The sequence below is a fragment of the Miscanthus floridulus genome, chromosome 4 (genome assembly GCF_019320115.1).
Source record: "Miscanthus floridulus cultivar M001 chromosome 4, ASM1932011v1, whole genome shotgun sequence".
Lineage (NCBI taxonomy): Eukaryota > Viridiplantae > Streptophyta > Magnoliopsida > Poales > Poaceae > Miscanthus > Miscanthus floridulus.
The window spans coordinates 36,368,415-36,390,502 of record NC_089583.1 but is presented as its reverse complement, the minus strand read 5'-3'; the positions used below and the strand labels follow the sequence as shown (position 1 = coordinate 36,390,502).

At 46.0% G+C, this 22,088-nt stretch overlaps 1 protein-coding gene, 1 long non-coding RNA gene and 1 pseudogene across 2 annotated transcripts; 2 read left to right on the top strand and 1 right to left on the bottom strand.

The window, feature by feature from the left end:
- The window catches only part of LOC136549601 (glutamine-dependent NAD(+) synthetase-like), a 30,758-nt pseudogene extending 12,121 nt beyond the window's left edge, over window positions 1–18,637 (top strand).
- Window positions 6,826–7,792, bottom strand: LOC136549602 (uncharacterized). The gene is made up of 3 exons (XR_010781961.1): window positions 7,720–7,792; window positions 7,546–7,644; window positions 6,826–7,460 (listed from the first exon to the last, which is right to left on the bottom strand). It is a non-coding gene; the product is annotated as an uncharacterized lncRNA (long non-coding RNA).
- A 1,408-nt stretch (window positions 18,638–20,045) lies between the features above and the next one.
- On the top strand, window positions 20,046–20,723 carry LOC136548390 (uncharacterized). The gene has a single exon (XM_066539941.1). The coding sequence runs from the start codon at window positions 20,046–20,048 to the stop codon at window positions 20,721–20,723; it is 678 nt and encodes a 225-aa protein (XP_066396038.1).
- Window positions 20,724–22,088: the final 1,365 nt, after the last annotated feature.

The following is a 22,088-nucleotide window of genomic DNA, read 5'->3' as shown; positions in this document are numbered from 1 at the left end:
CACCCTCTTTTGGGATGATAACTGGATCGATGGTCAGTCAGCACAAGATATCGCTCCTGCCCTGTCTCAGTTCGTGCCTGCCAGAACGCGCCGGCAGCAGACGGTTAGACAGGGATTGACTGACCGGCAATGGGTACGCGCCATCGCTGGAGGCGTTTCAGTTCCAGCGATCGCCGATTATCTATCGCTCTGGGAACTCACGGAGGGCATCCAACTCTCTGACCAACCCGACAGAACAATCTGGCGCTGGACACCGAGTGGCTCTTACACGACCAAGTCTGCATACAACATGTTGCACACAGGCGCCATAAAATTCCGTGGGCACAGACTCATTTGGAAGACCTGGGCGCCGCTCAGAGTAAAGATCTTCCTATGGCTGGCCTTCCGACGCAGACACTGGACTGGGGATCGTCGTTTGCGCCATGGACTGGACGCAAGGGAGCAATGCTATCTCTGTGACCAAGCTCGGGAAACGATTGACCATATCGTCGCATCATGTCCATATACCAGGGAGGTCTGGACAATCATCCTCCATGCCTTCGGTCGACTGCTCCCGCCGGCAACTCAATCCATCATGTCCTGGTGGCGACGGCTGCGCACAGACTGGAATGGTGTGCAACGTTCCGGTATTGACTCCCTCTTTGCGCTAGTATCATGGGAAGTATGGAAAGAACGGAATGCGCGCTGCTTCAGAGTGGCAGCTGTCGCACCTATCGACCTCTTTTCGGCCATCAGAGCAGAAGCGGGTCACTGGGCAAAAGCCGGAGCTTCAGGATTTCACAGCTTGGCGATGCCAGGAGCAAGATAGAACGCGGCGACAAACCGTGTCCGCAGATAGTTCTTAACGCCTATGTAACCCCCCTTTAAGTTTCTGTTGTCGGGCCGGCGTAGGCCATTTGTAATTTAAACTCTCTTCCTTCTTAATACAAATGATACGCAATGCTCTTGCGTATTCGAGAGAAAAAAAAATATAGGTATGATGGAATACTCTATTTGACGTCATCTCCATTTTTTTTGTCATTTGAGCTTGATGTAATTGAATAAACCAAACAGGTTGATGAATATCCACCATACTAAATATTTGTCTTATGAGTTGTGAAGTTGCAATCATCATTTGCTATTCTTCTGTGAAAGTTCCTGGTGTGAATTGCCCACATTTGAATTCTTCCTCGTCAAATATCTCACTGGACAAAGTTCCTGGTGTTCTATTTTCCTCTTGATTAATTGATCAAATTTTGTCAAAAGAATTAATGATCATGTCAACAACCTGCAGATATAGAGAAAGGAGATGAGCAAGTTAAGGCGGATGCTCTTCGGATTGGGCAGTATAAAGATGGGGAGATCCCAACAGATAGCAGGGAATTGGCTAAACGTTTGCTTTACACTGTTTACATGGGAACTGAAAACAGGTGAGTTTTTCTTTGTAGTGACCTTATTCTAATGTGTGCCCTTCCCATTTCCTTTTTCTCAAACACAAGAGAATTGCGTATCATTTCATTAAGAAAGAAGAGAGTACAAAGGGAAGTAGAGAAACCCTAAAAACACACACCCAAGACACAGTCACAAGATACACTCCTAACACAACTTAAGGAGAAAACAGAAGCAGGAAGCCAATTGCAGCAGCTGGCAATCAAACAACCACAAGCCTGGAGCGCTAGCCTATTTGAGACGACCTGGGAAGCATCTCCTAGTGACGTTTTGTTCCACCAGCACACCAAAGGATACACTCATTAGTGACTGCTTGCAGCACCACCATTTGGATTTGCACAATTGAAGAGTGAGGATACAACAGTTGCTACGCTTCCAAATTTCCCAAGCCACAGGAATAATGAGTGAGTTAAGCCCCTTCACATCCTTGGGTGGCACCACTAGCTTGAGAATCTGCTTATCGAAGGTTGGGGTGCGATGGCAATCAGGCCCAATGCATTGAATTGTTATTGTGTAAGTGGCTATGTTGATAATGCTTATTGCTATTGTATATGCTCTTTGTTAGATGTATATGTACTTGTTTGTAATTCATTCATTGTGGAGGGATTTCTTTGCATATGTATGCACATAGGCCTCTTGTATAATGGCAGCTTACTGAATAATACTTGAGCTACTGTTAACACGGTCAAACAATATTATAAATATATATGAAGAGTATGGTATTTGATATGAGGGAAAGGGTCTTTTTACAAATTTGGAACTAGAATCTATGAATCGACACCAAGTCGGAGACCAGGCATCCAATACACCAGAACCACTAGGTCCTTTTCTCTAGTTCATGGTATAGAGCATTCAAAGGTGTCCCTAAGGAGATTCGCCAACTTCTGACTCCTGAGTTACACTGGTTAGACAGTTGAACAGTTGAAGTCCAGGGGGATATCTCTCTGGGCAAGTTTTTTTCCCTAAGGAGATTTGAAAAGGGTTCCACTCTCTAATTATCTTGGTTTCCTGGACAATTTGGAGACTGTGTCTTCCATGGTGAACCCAGCGTTCCAGTAGTTCTTCAGGGCATTGCTAATGAAAGCGCTCTTTAGTGCTTGGCTGGCGCCACAGCGCTCCTTGAGCTGCTCCCAATGTCGCTTGCTCCAGGTGTCTAGCCCGTGTAGTGTGAGTTGGGTTACAGACGTGAAATTTTCGTATTTTGGTCTCTTTTGAAAACAATTTTTAGAAAAATACCAACGCCAAAACAATTTCTAAAAATAGACCATTTTTAGGCGTCTTAGCACATGACGCCGAGATATGAGGCTCGGCGTCGTGTCACTCCACGCCGAGGTACTGCCACGTCACGGGAGACCGGGGTCGTCGTCGACACGTTGGCGCGTGGGTCCGAGACGTCGGCGTCGTGTCAGCCGACGCCAAGTACCCAACATCGGCGCGGTCGGACTCAGCGCCGAGCTCTGGCCCCATCCGGAGCACGGCCCAGGCGGCCCAACAAAGAACGGTGGCCCAGAAGCTCGGCGTTGGGTCACTTAACGCCGAGCCTCCAGACCTCGGCGTGGCCCGACTCAACGCCGAGGTCTGGACCCTTTAGGCCACGCCGAGGCCCCTTCTTCTTCTTCCCTCCCCTCCTCCATTCCCCCACGGCTCCCAAATCCCCCACGGCCCCCACGAAACTCTAACCTCCAAAATCGACCCCCGGTGCCCGGATCTCGTCTCCCGAAGCTTCCTCGAGGTAATGGTCCCTCCCCTCCTCCATTCTATCCGCGTAGATATGCTTACATTGTCCCTAATCATTTGGAATCATGGTTGTTTGGTGATTTGGTATATTTGTGTTTGCATTTGCAAAATGTATGGCTTAGGATGATTGAGTGCATTGTTGTTTAACTGTTATATGTGATGAACATGTTAGGTTAGTTTGGTTTCTAGTTATTTTGGTCATTAGGGTTATTTGTTTATTGTAGGTGTCATTAGGGTTAGTTATTTGTTGGTCATTAGGGTTACTATGTATTTTATTAATTTGTTGGTCATTACATTTCAATTTGTTATGACCAAGGCGTTTTCTTCGTAACGTTAGGATGCCAAGGCGTGGTAAAGCTCGTATTCCAAGGTAATCCCAATGTTTATTCATTATCTGTGCCAACAAATAGAAAACCCTAGGTTTAGGTTTGGTTCTCCGTTAATATGACTAAATTCTTTCAATTGTAGCTATGGTCGCCAGAGGGCAAATCCCTACGACCTAAAGCCTCTCCCTGAAGGTGTTCCTCGACCAATGTGCTTTTGTGGTGATCCTTGCAAGGTAGACATCTCTGAAGATGAGGAAACATATAGGCAGAGGTACTGGATGTGTCCCAATTATGCATGGGAACCTACAAAGCAACAACGCCGTGCATCGTTTGTGAGGAATTTTTATTTTGTTAATTAATTTTCTTGTGATATTAAGTATTGCTTATTTATTTGTTTTGTAACAATTTATTTTTCTTGCAGATCGTTCCACCACTGTGTGACTTTGAGCAGTGGATTGACACTGAGATCAAGGAGTCGGACAAGCAGCGTCTAGAAGGCCTGAAGGAGTGGGATGCGGAGGTTAAGGAGAGGTTTGAGCAGAGACGCAGACTGGAGGCTATAGAAAAGGAGCATAAGGAAGAGGAGGAAAGGAGGCGTGTTGCTGCGTACCGGGCGGAGAGGGAGAAGAAGATTGAGCGTGTGCGCCGAGCGAAGGCAGCGATGGAGGAGAATCCCTGATGCCGAGAGGAAGGGAAAGTGGCCTCGTTGCACTCAGTAGGTATTTGGTTCATTCACGAGCGATGTCGTGTAGCCCTGGACTTTTTTTACTATGTTGTAATGCACTCTGCTTTTATTTCAGATGAACTTATTCCCTGGAATTTTTTTATTATGTTGTAATGCACTATGATTTTATTTCAGATGGTCTTATGCCATGTACTTCGTTAACTATCCGAAGACTGTAGTGGTACTGTTTGTATCACTGAAAAGACTACTTGTGTTGTTGCAGTCACTGAAAGGGCTACAAGTACTGTTGCAGTCACTGAAAGGGGTACTAGTCTATTTGAAAACTCACTGAAAAGCCTAGATTCGTTTACTGTTGTATCTGTAGACGCAATGAATTAATATCAGAGTGATGTACTGCATTTAGATGAAGTGACAAAACACAGGTGTAGCCTTTTCAGATGAAATGACCAGTCATGGTTGTAGGCTTTTCAGATGAAGCATCTAGCCTTTTCAGATTCAATAAATGAGTAGGCACACATGTTTTTTGTCACGTAGCATTCATGGTGAACCTGCCTTCATATCTATATATAGTGCTCCATGTCTTGCTCCACATCCACACAACTTGTTTTCTGGTTTAGTTTTAGCAAATGTCGAGCGGAGGTTCCTCGAGTGGAAAGGGTTTAGGTGGAGGGAGAGGAAAGGGGGTGAGGAAGGGACCTCTGATTGTGTGGGAGGGTTCTCTGGGTCCTGAATTCTTTTGAAGAAGCAATAGAGGAATTTCCTTTGGAGAGGAAGAGTGACTTCACCCGTGAGAGACCTCTTAGATCATACGATAAGCGCATTGAAGATTGGCCAAAATGCCACCACGGTTTGGATTGCGTTGTGCAGATGTACAACAACTGTGACGGTGGAGGCCGTCGTTTCTTCAGATGCCCGCGAGGATTTGTATTGCCTTTGAACTCTCTCCTTTTTTAGATTTGCATGTAGTTTCTAGTAGTACTTATTGGTAGATGGGTTTTCAGGATTCAAGCTGTCCAGATAACTGTGGCTTCACTAGATGGGTCGACCCTCCTCCTATCTATCCCCATCAACAGTACATCACATATCTACAGGGACGCATCTTTGACCTAGAGTATGGCCCTGGAAGTGGTAACAGGGACAAGTCGGACGACGACAACATCAATGATGCAGAGGAGGCACTATGCAATAATCCATACTGCGAGTGCACAAACCATAAGAAGGACGGACCTCCTTCTCCACCGCCACCACCACCGCCACCACCACCGCCTCCGTCAACTGGAGGATACTATGGGGAAGGCGCAACTTAGTTCAATATGTGGGAGCATTATTAGGACCAACATTTGTTAGTCAATCCGAATGTGGAATGCTTGTATGAGTTGTTCTTTTCAATCTCGTAAGGCATGCTAGGTTTAGTTTGCAACATGCCATTGTTAGTTTTTATTTGAGTGTGTTCCCTTTGTAATGTCTGTATCACTTGTTTCTTTCAATCCCCTAAGGCATGCTAGGTTTAGTTTGCGACATGCCATTGTTACTTTTGATGTGAGTGTAATCGTTGTGCCTCCGCTATTTCATAAATTGCAGTTTACCTACCTCTAAGTTTCATGTACTATGGTTGATTCCCAAACTGAAAAAAAGATTTGAGTCTTCCTAAAAATAGGGGATTGAAATCGAACCAACAATCAGTTTTTCCTGCAGGAACAAATATACAAACATAAATATAACTTGTCTACTCTTATTAGTATAACTCGTGTTAGTCGAAGAGGAATCGTTGAGAAAGATTTTTCATTTGAATCATGCAAATAGGATCAGCAACATATACCAAATGGTTTGGGTCAGGCGTTTACGTGTTGAGCTGAGGCTCCCCTAGGGTTTGGGGTGTGTGAGGTGGGCTGAGGCTCGGCGTTGAGTCAGCCCACGCCGACCCTAGGGTTTGGCGGCCGTGTGTGAGGTGGGCTGAGGCTCGGCGTTGAGTCGGCCCACGCCGACCCTAGGGCACGCCGACCCTAGGGTTTGGCGGCTGTGTGGTGGGCTGAGGCTCGGCGTTGAGTCATCCCACGCCGACCCTAGGGTTTGGCTCGGCCTTCTGCGAGTTGGGCTGAGGCTTGGCGTCGAGGCGGCCCACGCCAACCCTAGGGTTTGGAAACGGCCGTGGCCCGGTTTGGGCCGAACCTCGGCGCTTAGTCATAACACGCCGAGCTTGGGTACCTCGGCGCTTCGATGCAAGGGTTTCCAGTAAGCACCAGGGGTCGGCGTGAAATGACTAAACGCCGAGCTTGGGCACCTCGGCGCTTCGATGAATTGCTTTCCAGTACATACCAGGGGTCGGCGTCAAATGACTAAACGCCGAGCCCCTGGGTTCACCAATATATCATCTCTTCTTTGCGTGCTTCGTCCCCTTTGCGTCCCCTTCGCTAGCTCCCCGACTCTCCTAACATGTCACCGTGGATCTTCTTTGCGTGCTTCGTCCCCTTTGCGTCCCCTTCGCTAGCTCCCCGACTCTCCTAACATGTCACCGTGGATCCAACAGAGGTTGATCATAACATGAAGGATGGGGATGATGACACCCCTTCTTCCTTGTGAGTTGCGACGGAGGCCCTTAATAGCTGGAAACATGAAACATGGCGACGTTCCACACATTCACATAACACATGACCACACCGACAGACACATTCATTCAACATCCGTACATACAAAAGGTCCAACACATTAAGCATCCAACATAGTCCAACACATTCAACATCCAACATAGTCCATACATATGCTTCATCAATCAACAAACATAGTCCAAACATAGTACAAGGTCCAATGCATACATAGTCCATGCACAAAATAAAGCATATGAAGTCTTTGGATCTTTTATCGCTCCTTGTACCTTAACGTGGACGGCGAGCGTAACGCTTTCCCCTCCCAAACGGATAGGTACCTGGAGTGTACCTGTCCACTGGTCTGAGCGTCCTATGTGGACGTCCAGAACCGGAGGGGCCTTGAGTTCCTTGGGGTGCATCTCCAAGCTGGGACATGCCAATCTCATCATACTCATGATCATACTCTCCCTGTCCTTCATCAACTTCATCATCATAATGACCATGTCCTTGACCACCCTCTGCAGTAGTTGCTGCACCATGTGAAGAAGAAGTCATGCCACCATGTGCACCATGTGAAGATGAAGTCCCTCCAACATGTGCAGTAGAAGGTCCAGCACCAAGCTGTTGTGGGACTGCCACATCCGGGGAACGTCTACATCCAAGGCGTGCAGCTACCTTTCGTAGGCGATGCATGGCACGCTGCATTTTGAAAGCACTATTAGTAAGTGGGGTTGGTCGCAAAACTATATAAAGATGTAACATCAACTGAATGAGAGAAGACTACCTGAATGTGTTGTCGTAACATGGAGGCCTCATCAGGATCGCCCACAGGAATCATCAATGCCCTTCCTTGGTCGGCCACTGTCCTCATTATCTCCATGCTCTATGCAACAAAAACAATAATTTAAGTCTCTATCACAGTAAAGACCTCAGAGATTGAAATAGTTGTATCACTTACAGCTCTGGCTAACGCAGGGGCGATCTCAACTTGCCTGCCTTCTCGGGTAGCTTGGTCATATGGGTTGTTGCCCTCACCCTCGCTCGCAATGTCAGCAATGTCTTGCTCTGTCCAAGCGGGCCTCAATTGAAGCCTTGTTCGTTGACCAAACCAAACAAGGTAATCATGGAATGCCTTGTCATGATGGACGGCGTGGATGCCCATGTTGTTCTGCTCCATCAACATCCACTCATCAATGTAGCGATGGTGCTCCAGCTGTCAGTTGGTGATCTTCTTATTTTTTTGTCTGTTGAACCTACAAATTTTACACCAAATTGGCAATATGAAGGCCTACTCAATGATTCTTTCATGTGAAACGAACAAAATATTGTATGTTACGTACTTGTGGAGCTGCCAACTGGTGGAGAAATCATCGAGCGGAGAAGGCTGCAGCCTACCAAACTGCTGTGCTACATGGTGAGGGAGATGGTACTCAACTGCATAGAAACAAATAAGGGGGGTCCTCATCGTCCAGACGTCCTCGTCTGCCATGCACAAGGCGCTCAAGTTGAGATCCGTTACTTGCCTCCGCCGATATGGGCTCCATTGAACCTATACACAACGTTGTCATCAACTAGTCGACGCTCAATTTGTGCACATATCCTCGATTAGGGCAAAAGGGTGGGAAACTTACATGCTGTGGCAAAAGGGTGTCCAGCTCGTTGGTGAAGCTGATGTACGCGTGGCGTCACACATGGTATGTTCCATGGGCTCGCTCGTAGAGGTGTGCCACGGTAGGGGCGACAACTGCGTCTCCTTGAGGAAACCAAGGTTGTGGGGGATCAAGCTGATGCGGTCTCCCAACTGAAAGCCTCTCCCACATCCAAATCTGGAAAAAAAGAGTGGAAACATGAATGTTAATCACTTTTGTTAAGAAAATACATTGAATTGTAGTGGTAACTTGTACAACTTTGCTTTATTACCTGCAACAGTGTGATGCAGCCTGACATTGTAGCATGCGAGCCTCCAGGATGGTGGCAAGCCTCACAAAGCTGACGGTACAGGAAGGCAAGTATAGCCGAGCCCCAACTCCTATTGCCGGCATCCTCCCAGTTCAAAAGGCACAGGAAGTACATCCAGGACGCCGTGTCTCCAGTGCCGTCAGGGAAGAGAACCATACCTAACATGTGGAGGACGTAGGCCCGACAGTAGTATGTCACGGTCTCGGCGTCTACGTTGGGTGGGCACTCCCGAAACTGCTGACGAAGCCACCTCAGGGACACCCCACTGCTACGCCGTTTCTTGCCAGCCTCAACTGCCGCTAGGGGCCGTCCCAAGAAGTGCTCAACCCGCTGCTGCCATCCTTCAGACTCCGTGTCTCCTGTCACTGGGAATCCTCGGATTTTGACTCCAAGGATCATGGCAACGTCCTCGAGAGTGACCGTCATCTCCCCGCATGGTAGGTGAAAGCTGTGTGTCTCCGGACGCCACCGATCTATCAACGCCGTCAGCGCCGCTGGGTTGAAAGGTGGCGTGCCTCGACGACAAACACGAGCAACGGTAGCAAGGTTCGCCACCTTCAGGAGGGGCGTGTACCTCTCGTCGTAGAGGCCTCATGTGTCATTGGCCTCAGCACATTCAAAACCTGCAAAAAAAACAAGCATGAAAAAGTATTAGTTCATGTCACTTTATAAAGAGCATGGACTATAGAGCAAAACATGAACAATGCAGTGTTTTCATACGAATTGTTGAATATACCTCTCCATTCTCGATCCTCCGAGCCCGGTGGTGCTCATCGAACCTTGGATCAAGAAGGGGGAACCGATCCATCCGGCAACATAAGCAATGACAAACCATTAGTGTAAGTTAAAGCATGTGTATGTGGTACGAAGTAACATAAAAATAAAAAAAACAAAAGTAAACCAATGTACCATTACACAAAGCAATTCTAGTAGCTAGCTTGATGGATACCTGTTGTCTAAGTAGTTCAGGACATTTTCTCTTATTGTGGCCCGGCTTATGGCAACCAGAGCAACGGCTCTTTTGGGTGTCCTCTACAAAATGTCTCCCAACCTTACTCGTGGTTGATCTACCTTTCGTGGCTCGGTCCATGTCCATCCTGAACCGCTTCCGCCGCCTAGGTCCTCTACTCTTCCAGAGTAAACCAAGATCAGCCACATACTTGGGGCCATCATAAGTAGGCCATTGACTCTCGTCAAGATATGGCTCGAACTGAGGATTCCAGGTGCTCATTAGGTTCCTCAAAGAGAACTCCGTGGCCATACGGGGAGGGACCTCAGGGTCAACACGTCTAAGGCGACAGGCTGTAATCATGTGGGAGCAAGGCCTATGGTATATGATCGGTTTTCCACACATACACTTGTTCTCATTGATCACTACTTTATGTTTTCGAGCACCATGGTCTTCACCACCAATGTTAGTTCCGCCACCCTCTAGAATCTCATATCCATGGTTGATCGGATCGAAACATGAACCCTTCTGTCGTTTAGAATTTTTCTTTGAGAAAGCTAGTTCCTGAGATGCTAAAAGTGGCCAAGCTTTGCCTGCTGTCCATAGAGACCTCGCATGCTTCTTCCTCGAAACGAACCAAGAATTCAACTTGTAGATGGTGAATGAGGCAATAGCAGTCACAGGCAGACCACGACAACCTCTTAGAAGGCTGTTGAACATCTCTGCCATGTTACTAGTCATGAAGCCCTATCTCCAACCACCCGTGTCATATGCAAGTGACCACTTATCCTTTGACGTCATCAACTCGCTCAAGAATTGCCTGCCATCAACATTTGTGGCTAACTTCAGGGCATCTAACTTGTCTTTGAATAATTGAACCTCTTGCTACCTGCAAACCTCCTCAAATAATTTGAAGTTGTCCTTTGTGTGATCACGCCTTATAAGATTCTGAGCAAGGTGTCTGGTGCACCACCAGTGATGTATTTGGCCGTAACCAGGAATCTCTTGTTCTACGGCATTCAGAATGCCAGCATGCCTATCGGATATCACACAAACATCACGTCCCAGACCAATTACCACTTGTCTTACTAGCCTGAGAAACCAACACCAACTATCTGTATCCTCCTTCCGAACAATCGCAAAGGCCAATGGCACAAGCTGGTCCTCTGCATCTGTCCCAATACAAATAAGCATTGTGCCTTCAAATTTCCCTGTAAGAAAGGTCCCGTCAATTGAGACGACGGGCTTGCAATGCTTGAATGCTTCGATGCTCTGCCCGAACGCCCAAAACGCCCTTCCAAATACCTGGCTACCATTCCTTGTTTCACCCTCCTTAGGTAAATACTCGAAGTGCATCCCAGGATTTACGGCCCTCATTGCGTTCAACATTACAGGGAGGCGCTCATAAGCTTCTTCCCAATTTCCAAATATTATTTCCAGTGCACGCTGCTTTGCCCTCCATGCTTTCCCATACTTAACATAGTAATTATACCGTTGGAAGATGATCTCAACCAATGCAGACACCGTAATGGTTGGCATATGCTTCACCACGGGGCATAATTGCCTTGCAATGAACCTAGAATTGAGCTGCAGATGGTTCTCTTCTGCCTCAGCAGTGGCACAAACATGTGGTTGCTTCACTGAGGTAATCTTCCATTTGCCTGCCTTCGTCTTCCTAGCACATACTCTCCAACCACACTGTTGTTCTTCACAAGCAACAGTGTACCTCTTCTCCTTGAATGAATTGATGACCCTAAAAGGTCGGTTGTGTACAATGGAGTACTCTTGCAACCATGATTTCAACTCATCCATGGTAGCAAACAATATGCCCTTCCATATGATGAGGCAACCGCTAACATCAGGCACAGTTGTATCACTTTGCCCACCATCAGCTACTGCCCTATGACCATGGCTAAGGTCCTCGAAATCACCAACTAGTGGATCTCTCCAAGGCAAGACCCTAGACAATATCTCTATTTCCCTTAAATTCAGACGACTAACAGGGCGATCGTCATCAGAGTCTTCGGCTATCTCCTCTACGAAGGACTCATCATCTCCAGCTATCTCCATGTCAAAACGGTTCGTAGCCCTAGCATCACCAAAGTCTTCTTCACTACTAAGATCATCTTCGTCGCTAAGCTCATCCTCAATAGAAAAGTCTCCGCTAGCGTCGTCCAAACCTTCTTCTGCATCAACAATTACATAATCATCATCATCTTCATCACTATCATGATTGCCCTCACCATCGGCAACCGGATTCTCTTCCTCATCTCCACCGTAGCCTAGTTGTGTGACAAGTATTTCTTCTTCAGGCAAAGGACCATAACCTATGTGAGCGGGGGAAGATGGCCATGCTTCGAAGTTATCATTTCCTAAGCCGGACTCCTTACTTACTACTAAATCCAAAGATCGCACTTATGAGGCCAATACAACTGCCTTGTAATCATTCCATTCAGACTCGTTTGTTATTTTGAGCAACCGCTTGATCCGAGGACCCTTCGACGACCCAACATCTATGACACCTTCAAACTGAACATGCACGTCTCCTTCATTCCAGCTTAACTTAACCTTCACTCGCTCCACTAACTGGGTCAAAGATGGTGTTTCAGAAAAAATCAACAACTCCTCACACATGTCCAGAAATTCCAAACTATCATCTCTTGTCCTAACAATACGGCCTCCATGATGCAACCTCACTAATTTATCCATCTACAGCCATCACACAACAAGTAGTGTAACATATGAATATATTTCAATCCAATAAGTAGAAACTAAAATATATCATTTCATCGTTTTTCAACCCCAACAACATAATCATTTCTAGTCATAACAAATTGAAATGTAATGACCAACAAATTAATAAAATACATAGTAACCCTAATGACCAACAAATAACTAACCCTAATGACACCTACAATAAACAAATAACCCTAATGACCAAAATAACTAGAAACCAAACTAACCTAACATGTTTATCACATATAACAGTTAAACAACAATGCACTCAATCATCCTAAGCCATACATTTTGCAAATGCAAACACAAATATACCAAATCACCAAACAACCATGATTCCAAATGATTAGGGACAATGTAAGCACATCTACGCGGATAGAATGGAGGAGGGGAGGGACCATTACCTCGAGGAACCTTCGGGAGCCGAGATCGTGGCACCGGGGGTCGATTTTGGGGGTTAGGGTTTGGTGGCGGCGCGGGGGAGAAGAGAAAGAGAGGGAGGCCGGCGGTTTCAGAATGAAGGGAGGAAGAAGAAGGGGCCTCGGTGCGGCCTAAAGGGTCCAGACCTCGGCGTTGAGTCGGGCCACGCCGAGGTCTGGAGGCTCGGCGTTAAGTGACCCAACGCCGAGCTTCTGGGCCATCGTTCTTTGTTGGGCCGCCTGGGCCGCGCTCCGGATGGGGCCAGAGCTCGGCGCTGAGTCCGACCGCGCCGATGTTGGGTACTTGGCGTCGGCTGACACGACGCCGACGTCTCGGACCCACGCGCCAACGTGTCGACGACGACCCCGGTCTCCCGTGACGTGGCAGTACCTCGGCGTGGAGTGACACGACGCCGAGCCTCATATCTCGGCGTCATGTGCTAAGACGCCTAAAAATGGTCTATTTTTAGAAATTGTTTTGGCGTTGGTATTTTTCTAAAAATTGTTTTCAAAAAAGACCAAAATACGAAAATTTCACCGTTACAGACTTTGTATGTGTCCTTTTTAGTTTTTCTGTCCATGGTGTGGGGAGGGCATGGAGTTTCTTTAATTCCTATTCCTGTTACTTTGTACCATATTTCTTTCTTAATGCAATGACATGCAGCTCTCTTGCGTGTTCAAGGAAAAAAGGCATCCAACACCAACAGTCATCAAGTATCCAGACCGGACAGCCCATCCCCACTCCCGCTCCAACTACCCTCACATTAGGCCAATGCTCCATATAGCTGCATGGGTACTTTGGCAACACAAAATCCCCAGTTTCTGTGGAAAAGGAAGTTCAAAGATGAAGTTATTGTACAAGATGGATCATGGCTAGATAGTCTTTACTCCCCTTTAATTTATTTCCTTAAACTCTGTAGTCTGTACACATGTTTTCTTCTTAAATTTAATTTAAAACAGCTTGTGCTGTGGGGATTGGGGAACCTCCCCACAATTTTTCATTAAAAATGTTGTATTTGGCACATGCATGGCTGTAGTTGAAGTTTGAATTTTTTTCCTTGATGTGATGGAAGTGTTTTAATTTCCAATTGCTACAGCATTGTAACTTGTGATTTTTTTAAATGGTAAACATGTGATGATTTCAATGTAAATCAATCCAAAGTATTAAATAGGAGATATCTGCTTTTCATTCATCGTTGTTTAATTTGTATTCTAGGTTATCTGTGATTGTAGAAATTTTGTTTGTTGAAGTTGTAGATTGTTAGTTTGCTTTATTTACATTGCCATGTTCTGGACAGTTCTGAAGATACGAGATCACGTGCCAAAAGGCTAGCTGAGGAGATTGGTTCATTCCACCTGAATGTACCCATTGATAGTATAGTATCTGCTTTTCTTTCCTTGTTTGAAACATTGACCGGGAAGCGACCACGCTACAAGGTATTTCTTCAACATGACTTCAATTTACTAAATTACTGCAGTGCAGAAACATAAAAATAAACTAGACCAACCTAGTAGGAACTAGGTGGCATTTCATTAAGAAGAAAATAAGCACCCAAATCCGTGTTGACGAGGACTTGAACATGGGCGGTCTGGGTATACATGACTAGCCAAGCTAGCTCAGATTCGTGTGCAGAGAACACATATATAGTTGAATTCATGTTTATTCACCTTTTCATGGTATTTTAGTTTGTGGCTAGCTAAGATTGTTGAACTGAAATTTTTGCTTAATAGCCCTTAACAGGTATGCCTGCAAACTTTATCTATTTCTTCTTTTGCAATAATTGTGAAATGTGGCCTGGGGAACGGGTAGTTATGCTTAGGTGGCTTTGGTCACTGTCAGGCTTATCTCTTATGGGTTAGGTTCTCTTGTCTCACTGCCATTTTGGGCTTCTGGGAGGAACTACTAGCCCTGACCTCAAGACACAAGGAGTCAATGAAAAAGGGGGTGGGGGGGTATTGCCACCCCTACATAAGGGACATTACGTTTTTATACTCTACATACCTTAGCACCTTATATGTAAGGCCATCCTTATAAGTTACCAGTCCTAGATCTACAGGTTTTAAAATATAGATTGGTATCATGAGTACAGGGGGTTTCGATGATATTGTTGTGGCCAAAAGTTCTCATTAGCAATGATAATAGATTAAAATTGATGGTAGCCAGCCGATTGGCATCTGACTACCCTTCAGCGGTAAAAATATCAGACCAAATGGTACATATGAGTTCCATTTTTTCCCCTCGAACAACGCAGGAGAGCTGCGTACCATTTCATTAAGAAGAATATGATTTTCAATTTGAGGAAGTCTCTGGTGCAAGCGGTAGAGTCTTACCGCCTGTGACCGGAAGGTCCCGGGTTCTAGTCGCGGTCTCCTCGCATTGCACAGGCGAGGGTAAGGCTTGCCACTAACACCCTTCTCCAGACCCCGCACAGAGCGGGAGCTCTCTGCACTGGGTACGCCCTATTTTACTACCCAAAAACATTTCTCGTATGCTTCAGGTTGATGGGGGCTCAAATACCGAGAATCTGGGATTGCAAAATATTCAAGCCCGAATCAGGATGCTGTTAGCCTTTATGATGGCTTCTCTAATGCCATGGGTCCACAACAATTCTATCTTGTTCTTGGAAGCTCGAACGTTGATGAAGGGTTACGTGGTTATTTGACAAAGGTAATGCATTGCCCAACTTAGGTCTGTCTTTAGATTGCTCCATAGATGCCCAATGGGTATGGCATTTTTTTTCATGATTTCTCTAACTGCAATGTATTGTTTGCTGGTGTGTCGGAAATGTAATAAGACTGTTCTTGCTTTACAAAGTATGACTGCAGTTCAGCTGATATAAACCCCATTGGAAGTGTAAGTAAGCAAGACCTGAGGGCTTTTTTACGATGGGCAGCAATTCATCTTAAGTATTCTTCCTTGGCCGAGGTTGAAGCTGCACCACCTACTGCAGAGCTTGAGCCAATACGGGCAAACTACAATCAGGTATATATAAACTTGTTCCCCAACTTCTAGATAGAAATCATTAGAAGTCATGTTTGATATATCTGCATAAATCTGTAGTGCAAAATTGTGAAAACTTTGAACTTCTACTCGAGGCTTGTACCATGGTAGGGCTCATGTATGCTCATTCACACATAATGGTATAAAATTTAAGTTCTCTAGTTGTTATTAAAATGAACCAGAGAGGGCTAAGGTTGAACAGAATAAAGCATCATGTAGACATGGAGGCTAAAACTGATATTGCACTGTTTACAATTGAACCTGACATTATGCATAAGAGCTGAAAGGGGATCCATGGACTGAATTAATTTTCAAAGCACCTTTGCTTGATATGGGAAATGTTGGCCTTGAGGATCAGTTGTACGCATTCAACATCCTAGCTGTTGCTTCTTAATGCAATGATATGCAGTCCTGCTTATCTGAGGAAAAAAAAAACATCCTAGCTGTTCTGATTGATCTTCATTGCTTTAGGGGTTTGCTGTTATTTTTATCATGGTCTTGTTTTTTTGTTTGTATTAGCTACTTGGATTCCATATTAAGTGAAATTAAATGTATGAACTCCATTCTATGATCGAAAGTTACATAAATTTTCAGTGTCATGTTGCATTTTCCGTGGGTCTAGTTTCTCTTTATGCAGTTCGTATCATATCTTCCTTTTGAGGTGCTCATTGAAAATTTGACTGTCCCATGCCCTTGTGGCTAATGCATGTTTATGTAGACAATTGGAATGCATTTTTACAGATTAAAATATACAGGCTACCCTTCTCCTGGTTGAACTGTTGAGGGTTGACATAAGAAGTAGCAGATAATTTTCAATTTATTGTGTTAGAATACTCATTAATTGCTAAATATACCTTTTTCTGCTTCAGTAGTGCTTCCATCTTCACTTCAATATCTGTTAGACTAGGTTCAGTTTAGTATCATCCTCATATTTTTTTTTCCTACACTGTCGTTAAGTTATTTGTTTGTCTTAACCAGCTGACAAGAAAGTTTATATCATGTCAACTTGACTATTTTCCTTTTGTCCATCTTAACTCTTGTCATTTGACCATATTTATATTTCATTAGTTGGATGAAGTAGACATGGGAATGACATATGAGGAGTTGTCTATATATGGGAGGTTAAGGAAAATTTTCCGATGTGGTCCTGTTTCAATGTTTCAGGTATGTATTTAATATTTAAGGGCTTGTTCAGAACAAAGGGATTGCACAAGGAAACCTTTGATTTCCACAAGAATCAGAGAAAATTCATTTGTCACAAACAAAGCCTTGATTATTTTATTCCTCAGCATTCTATCGAAATTGCATTTTCCATTTGCAGCGCAGTTAAAATTTTTATGTGCTGTCTGTCTAGCTTTGAAGGGCGGGCTTGGTGCAAGCGGTAGAGTCTTACTGCCTATGACCGGAAGGTCCCGGGTTCGAGTCGCGGTCTCCTCGCATTGTATAGGCGAGGGTAAGGCTTGCCACTAACACCCTTCCCTAGACCCCGCACAGAGCGGGAGCTCTCTGCACTGGGTATGCCCTTTTTTTGTCTGTCTAGCTTTATCAGCATATTGACTGCAGGATAGATTTGTATCATGAGGGATAGCATTTTTTTCTTTGTTATTATTTAAGCTAAAGTTTTAAATTTGTCCTTGTATAACAACTGAGCCTGTCGTGGCTAGCAGTTTCCTTCTAAAGCATTTTTGTAGGGGCTTCTATGTTGTGAAAAATCCCTTCTTTTCTGTGATTTTGCCCTAATATTTTATATTTTTCATGACCAATTGCTTCACCTCTCTCCAGTCATGTGTAGAACTAAATGATTGAAAGCTGTTTTTGAAGCACAAAAAGTAAGGGCTGTGCAAATTTTAGTTAATTTAGGAATCAGTATGAACTTTGCAGGAATCTCATAACAGCAGTTCTATTCACATTGGGATATTAAACTTTTCCTGCATGCTATTAACATGAAAATTCCTAAAGAACTTTAACAGTTAACTGATACAATGACAATAACACTGTACTTGCTAAAGTTATCATAATTTTGTTGTTGTGTACGAGTTTGCAACTTGTTAACTATCATGCAGAAGAGGGCTAAACAACATTACTTTAGCAAATTCAAAGTTACTAAGGATGAGTCACATGTAGGGAAACTTAAAATGCAATTTATTTATTTGGAGGGGACCTTAGAGGCCTAGGATTATAGACTCAGAAATTGAGACATTAATCTTTGTCTTCTGCTTTGTTAAAAACTAAAAAGATGTGTATAGGAAGGTATATATTCTGCAACCATCTTAAAGTGAACCTTGAACAGAGAGTTTACTTTTGCAAATATGTTTGAACGGAGTGGGGCCCTAACCATGCTAATACAAATTGCTGCAGAACCTGTGCCACAGTTGGTGTGGAAGATTATCTCCGTCTGAAGTGGCAGACAAAGTGAAGCACTTCTTCAAGTACTATGCCCTAAACCGGCATAAGATGACTGTTTTGACACCATCTTATCATGCTGAGGTACCGATCTACTACATTTCATAACACCTGCCTGCTTGCTGCTCTAACCCTGCGCTGCCACTTTTTCAGAGCTATTCACCAGAGGACAATAGATTCGACCTTCGCCAGTTTCTGTACAACTCAAGGTGGCCGTACCAGTTTCGGAAGATCAATGAGCTTGTGCAAGAGATGGACAAAGATGGCAAATGGGAAACTTCTGCAGAAGGGAAGCTGAGAGGGCAGACAGGTGCGCAGGGAAGCGGAATGGGAGTTGTGGCGGCGGGATCTGCCAATCCCAGTGCTGGGTTCTGAAGAGAACCATACTAACACGCGGGAGCTGGTTCCTCAAGGTAAAGCTTCAGCCAACCATTACTTCTGGTTATAATTTTACTTGACCAGGATACCATTTCTGTGCTAACTTTGAAGTTCTGATGAATATTTTGGTTTTTGGCCTTGACAGAATAATACACCGGTCCCCAGGACACGGGCTGCTAATGTAAATTTGTCTGCTTGGTTCCCTTGGACTGCATTACTCTCCCTGCTAACAGAGCTGAAGTTGCTCTGGTAACACAAATTGAACCAATGATGCAAAATGTATTCTCCCATTTTGTCTAGTACGATCTACAAGTGGCAACAAAAGAACATGTCAATAAGATGGAATCCCTTTACTAATCAGATAGTTCGATCCGAAGTGAACGGTGGTGAAAAAAGGAAAACATTACTGTAAAGAACTGCTTAACATAAACTGTATTTCTTTGCTCTGCCAATGTCCTTTCTAAATAATGATGTGATGTGATTTCTGCTATGACTTAAATAAGTCCATATTTTGCACCTTAACTCTCCAATTTGTCTAATTGTAACATCAAATTTCAATACCGTTTTATTTGAGTATCTCAATTTTCCATTCCGTTTTATTTTAGTTTAATCTTGGCACCTGGCCCACTCAAAGCAGCTTTTTTTTTGTGAAACAGGAAATTTATTAAGAATTAAGTACTGTCATTACAAATAGCTGGACTACGACTTGAACCAACATGCTGTTTGGTTGGCTTATTTTGTAGAGTGATCCGATTGCACCGCTACTCGATTGCGTTAGTTATTGTTTGTTTCACGTATGCTGTAATCAGATCACACGGGAGCAGATACGGACCTTCGATACGCCGATCACGCCCGATCTTGGGCGGTAACATGTGTGTGTCGTGTGGCCTGTGGCCTTTCAGTTTAGCACTAGCATTCATGTGTGTGTTAGCGCTAGTATTCATGTGTGTGTCGTGTGGCTTTCTGCCTTCTAGCCGTATGGTTTCCTATGATATATATGTAAGCCGTTCCTGTGAGCAATACAATTGATTAGCATTCTCTAATATGGTATCACACGCTGTTCCGATCACGCTTAGGCTTACGCTTCCACAACCATAGCTGTCGCCGACCGATCGCCTGTCCCTGCTGCCGCTTAGCTCGCCAGGCACAGTCGCCGATCCCTCGCCAGCACCCTCCATCTCGCTGCCCCCGATGGCTGCAGATGACGCCGCGCCGAGGAGGAAGCACGGTTGGACGCCCACGAGGCCGACAACGCCGCCCTGTGGGCGCAGGCCACGGCCGTCGTCAACATTAAGGCCTTAATTCCCGTCGTGCTGGAGCAATCGGTCAACAACTTCGGCAAGTGGCGTGGCATCTTCCTCGTGGTGCTCGGCAAGTATGCCCTCACCAGCCACGTTCTCACTGACGAGGCCCTCCCCGAGCTCCCCGCATGGGCGCAGATGGACCGCACCGTCCTCACCTGGATCTACGACAACGTCTCCAGTGACTTGCTGCAGTCGCTGATGCTTCACCAGTTCTCGGCCCGCGGAGCTTGGCGTTTCCTGGAGGGCGAGTTCCTCGGCCACAGCGAATCCCGCGCGCTGCTCCTCGAGACGCAGTTTTGCAACCTGCGCCAGGGATCCATGAGCATCACCGACTATTGCCGCCGACTCGAGTCCATGGCCACATCTCTTGGCGAGTTCGGCGACCCCATTGGTGATTGGCAGATGGTGCTCACACTCCTCCGCGGCCTTAACGGCCAATATCACCATATGGTGTCTATCTTGAAGATGCATCGTCCGTTCCCCACATTTCAGGAGGCCCGGACTCACTTCCTGTTGGAAGAGATCGAGCAGGAGGCACGGCCGCCGTCACCGCCATCCGCACTTGTTGCCATGCCAGGATCATCTTCGACACCGCGCCAGGGCCATCCTGGAGGCCCTTCTTCAGCACCAGCCCGCCAGGGTGGCCCTCCGTCCGTGCGCCCGCCCGCTCCAGCGTCCACCTTCGGCCGTGGCCAGCGCAACAACCGTCGACGCGGCCGCGGTGGCCGATCCGGCGGCACGCCGCCCTCCACTGGTGGCGCACCTGTCCTTTTCCCATCCTTGGGCGGGGACTGTGCAGATGTGGCCCTATGACCGCTCTGGTCGCCCACCGATGGCGCCACCACCGATGTTCGCCGCCACCGCCGCGGTCCCACCCGGGTTCGCCGCCGTGCCGTTCAGTCCCTACGGTCTTCCCCAGTACGGTGGCCCCTCGGGTCCCTACTACGGGGGAGCCCATACTCTGCAGCCGGCTCCACAGCCGGCATTCCAGTCGTCACCGGGGGCCTGGAACCCGATCCATGGCGGCTCGTTCGATTCGAACTCCTTGGCGAACTCGTTCAACATGATGACGCTCAACCCACCTCCGACTTCCGAGTGGTACGCCGACTCCGGAGCGGGCTCCCACATGACCTCCGCCGCTGGTAACCTCTCCACAATTTCTCCATCTTCATCATGCACTCCTTCATCTATCATTGTCGGTAATGGGCCTTACTCCCCGTTACTGCCACCGGGTCTCATTCTTTTTCTTTTCCGCACCGCGATCTCGTTCTTAATAATGTCTTGGTCTCCCCTCACATTATGAAGAATTTGATTTCCATTTGTAGTTTTACCACCGATAACAACTGTTCTATCGAATTTGACCCATTTGGCCTTTCTGTGAAGGATTTGCAAACCAGGAACGTGATCATCAGGTGCAATAGCTTTGGCGACCTCTGCCCGTTCTTCCCACACTCCACTAGCGCTGCTGCGTTCATTGCAGCCCCTCCTCCCTTTGGCACCGTCACCTTGGACAACTTGGTCGTGAAGCTTTGTTCAAGTTTGTCAGCTCTAGTGCCATTTCATGTAATAAGTGAAAGCATCTAGGCCCCTAGTTAGGTTTCGGTGATTAATGACAATACATGATTACTGTGACTAACATGTGTTTTACAGAAACAATTGAGTTAGGTCACGGTAATAGAGATCGATTGGCAATCATGGTTGTCATGCCCTTGCGATGGAAATCGTTTCGGTTTTCAAAGGATGGACGACAAGGTTAAGGATGGACTAGTTCTAAGTGTCGATTGGAGTTGGAGAGACACTTAGAGTAGTTTAGGACTTTATTTTTCCTTTGGCCGTACTATTAAGGGGGGTATGAACGGGTAACTTGACCTAGGTGAGTCTAGTGAGTTAGATGTGGTGCACACTTGTTAAAACTAGCACTAGGTAGCTCCACAACAGCCTTTTGATCCAATGGAGCAAACTTCATTCACATATGTTCGAGAGTTGAAAGTGAATGGAGGGTTAAATACTGACCGAACGCTGGCTCCGGTGCGACCGGACGCTGGCTCAGGGTCCGGTTAGTTCATTTGACCAAGGTGAAAGCGTCTAGAAGTGACCGGACGCTGCTAGGTCATGTCACCAGACGCTGAGGGCCAGCGTCCGGTCGACTCCAGTAAGGTCCCAAAGAGAGAGAATCCT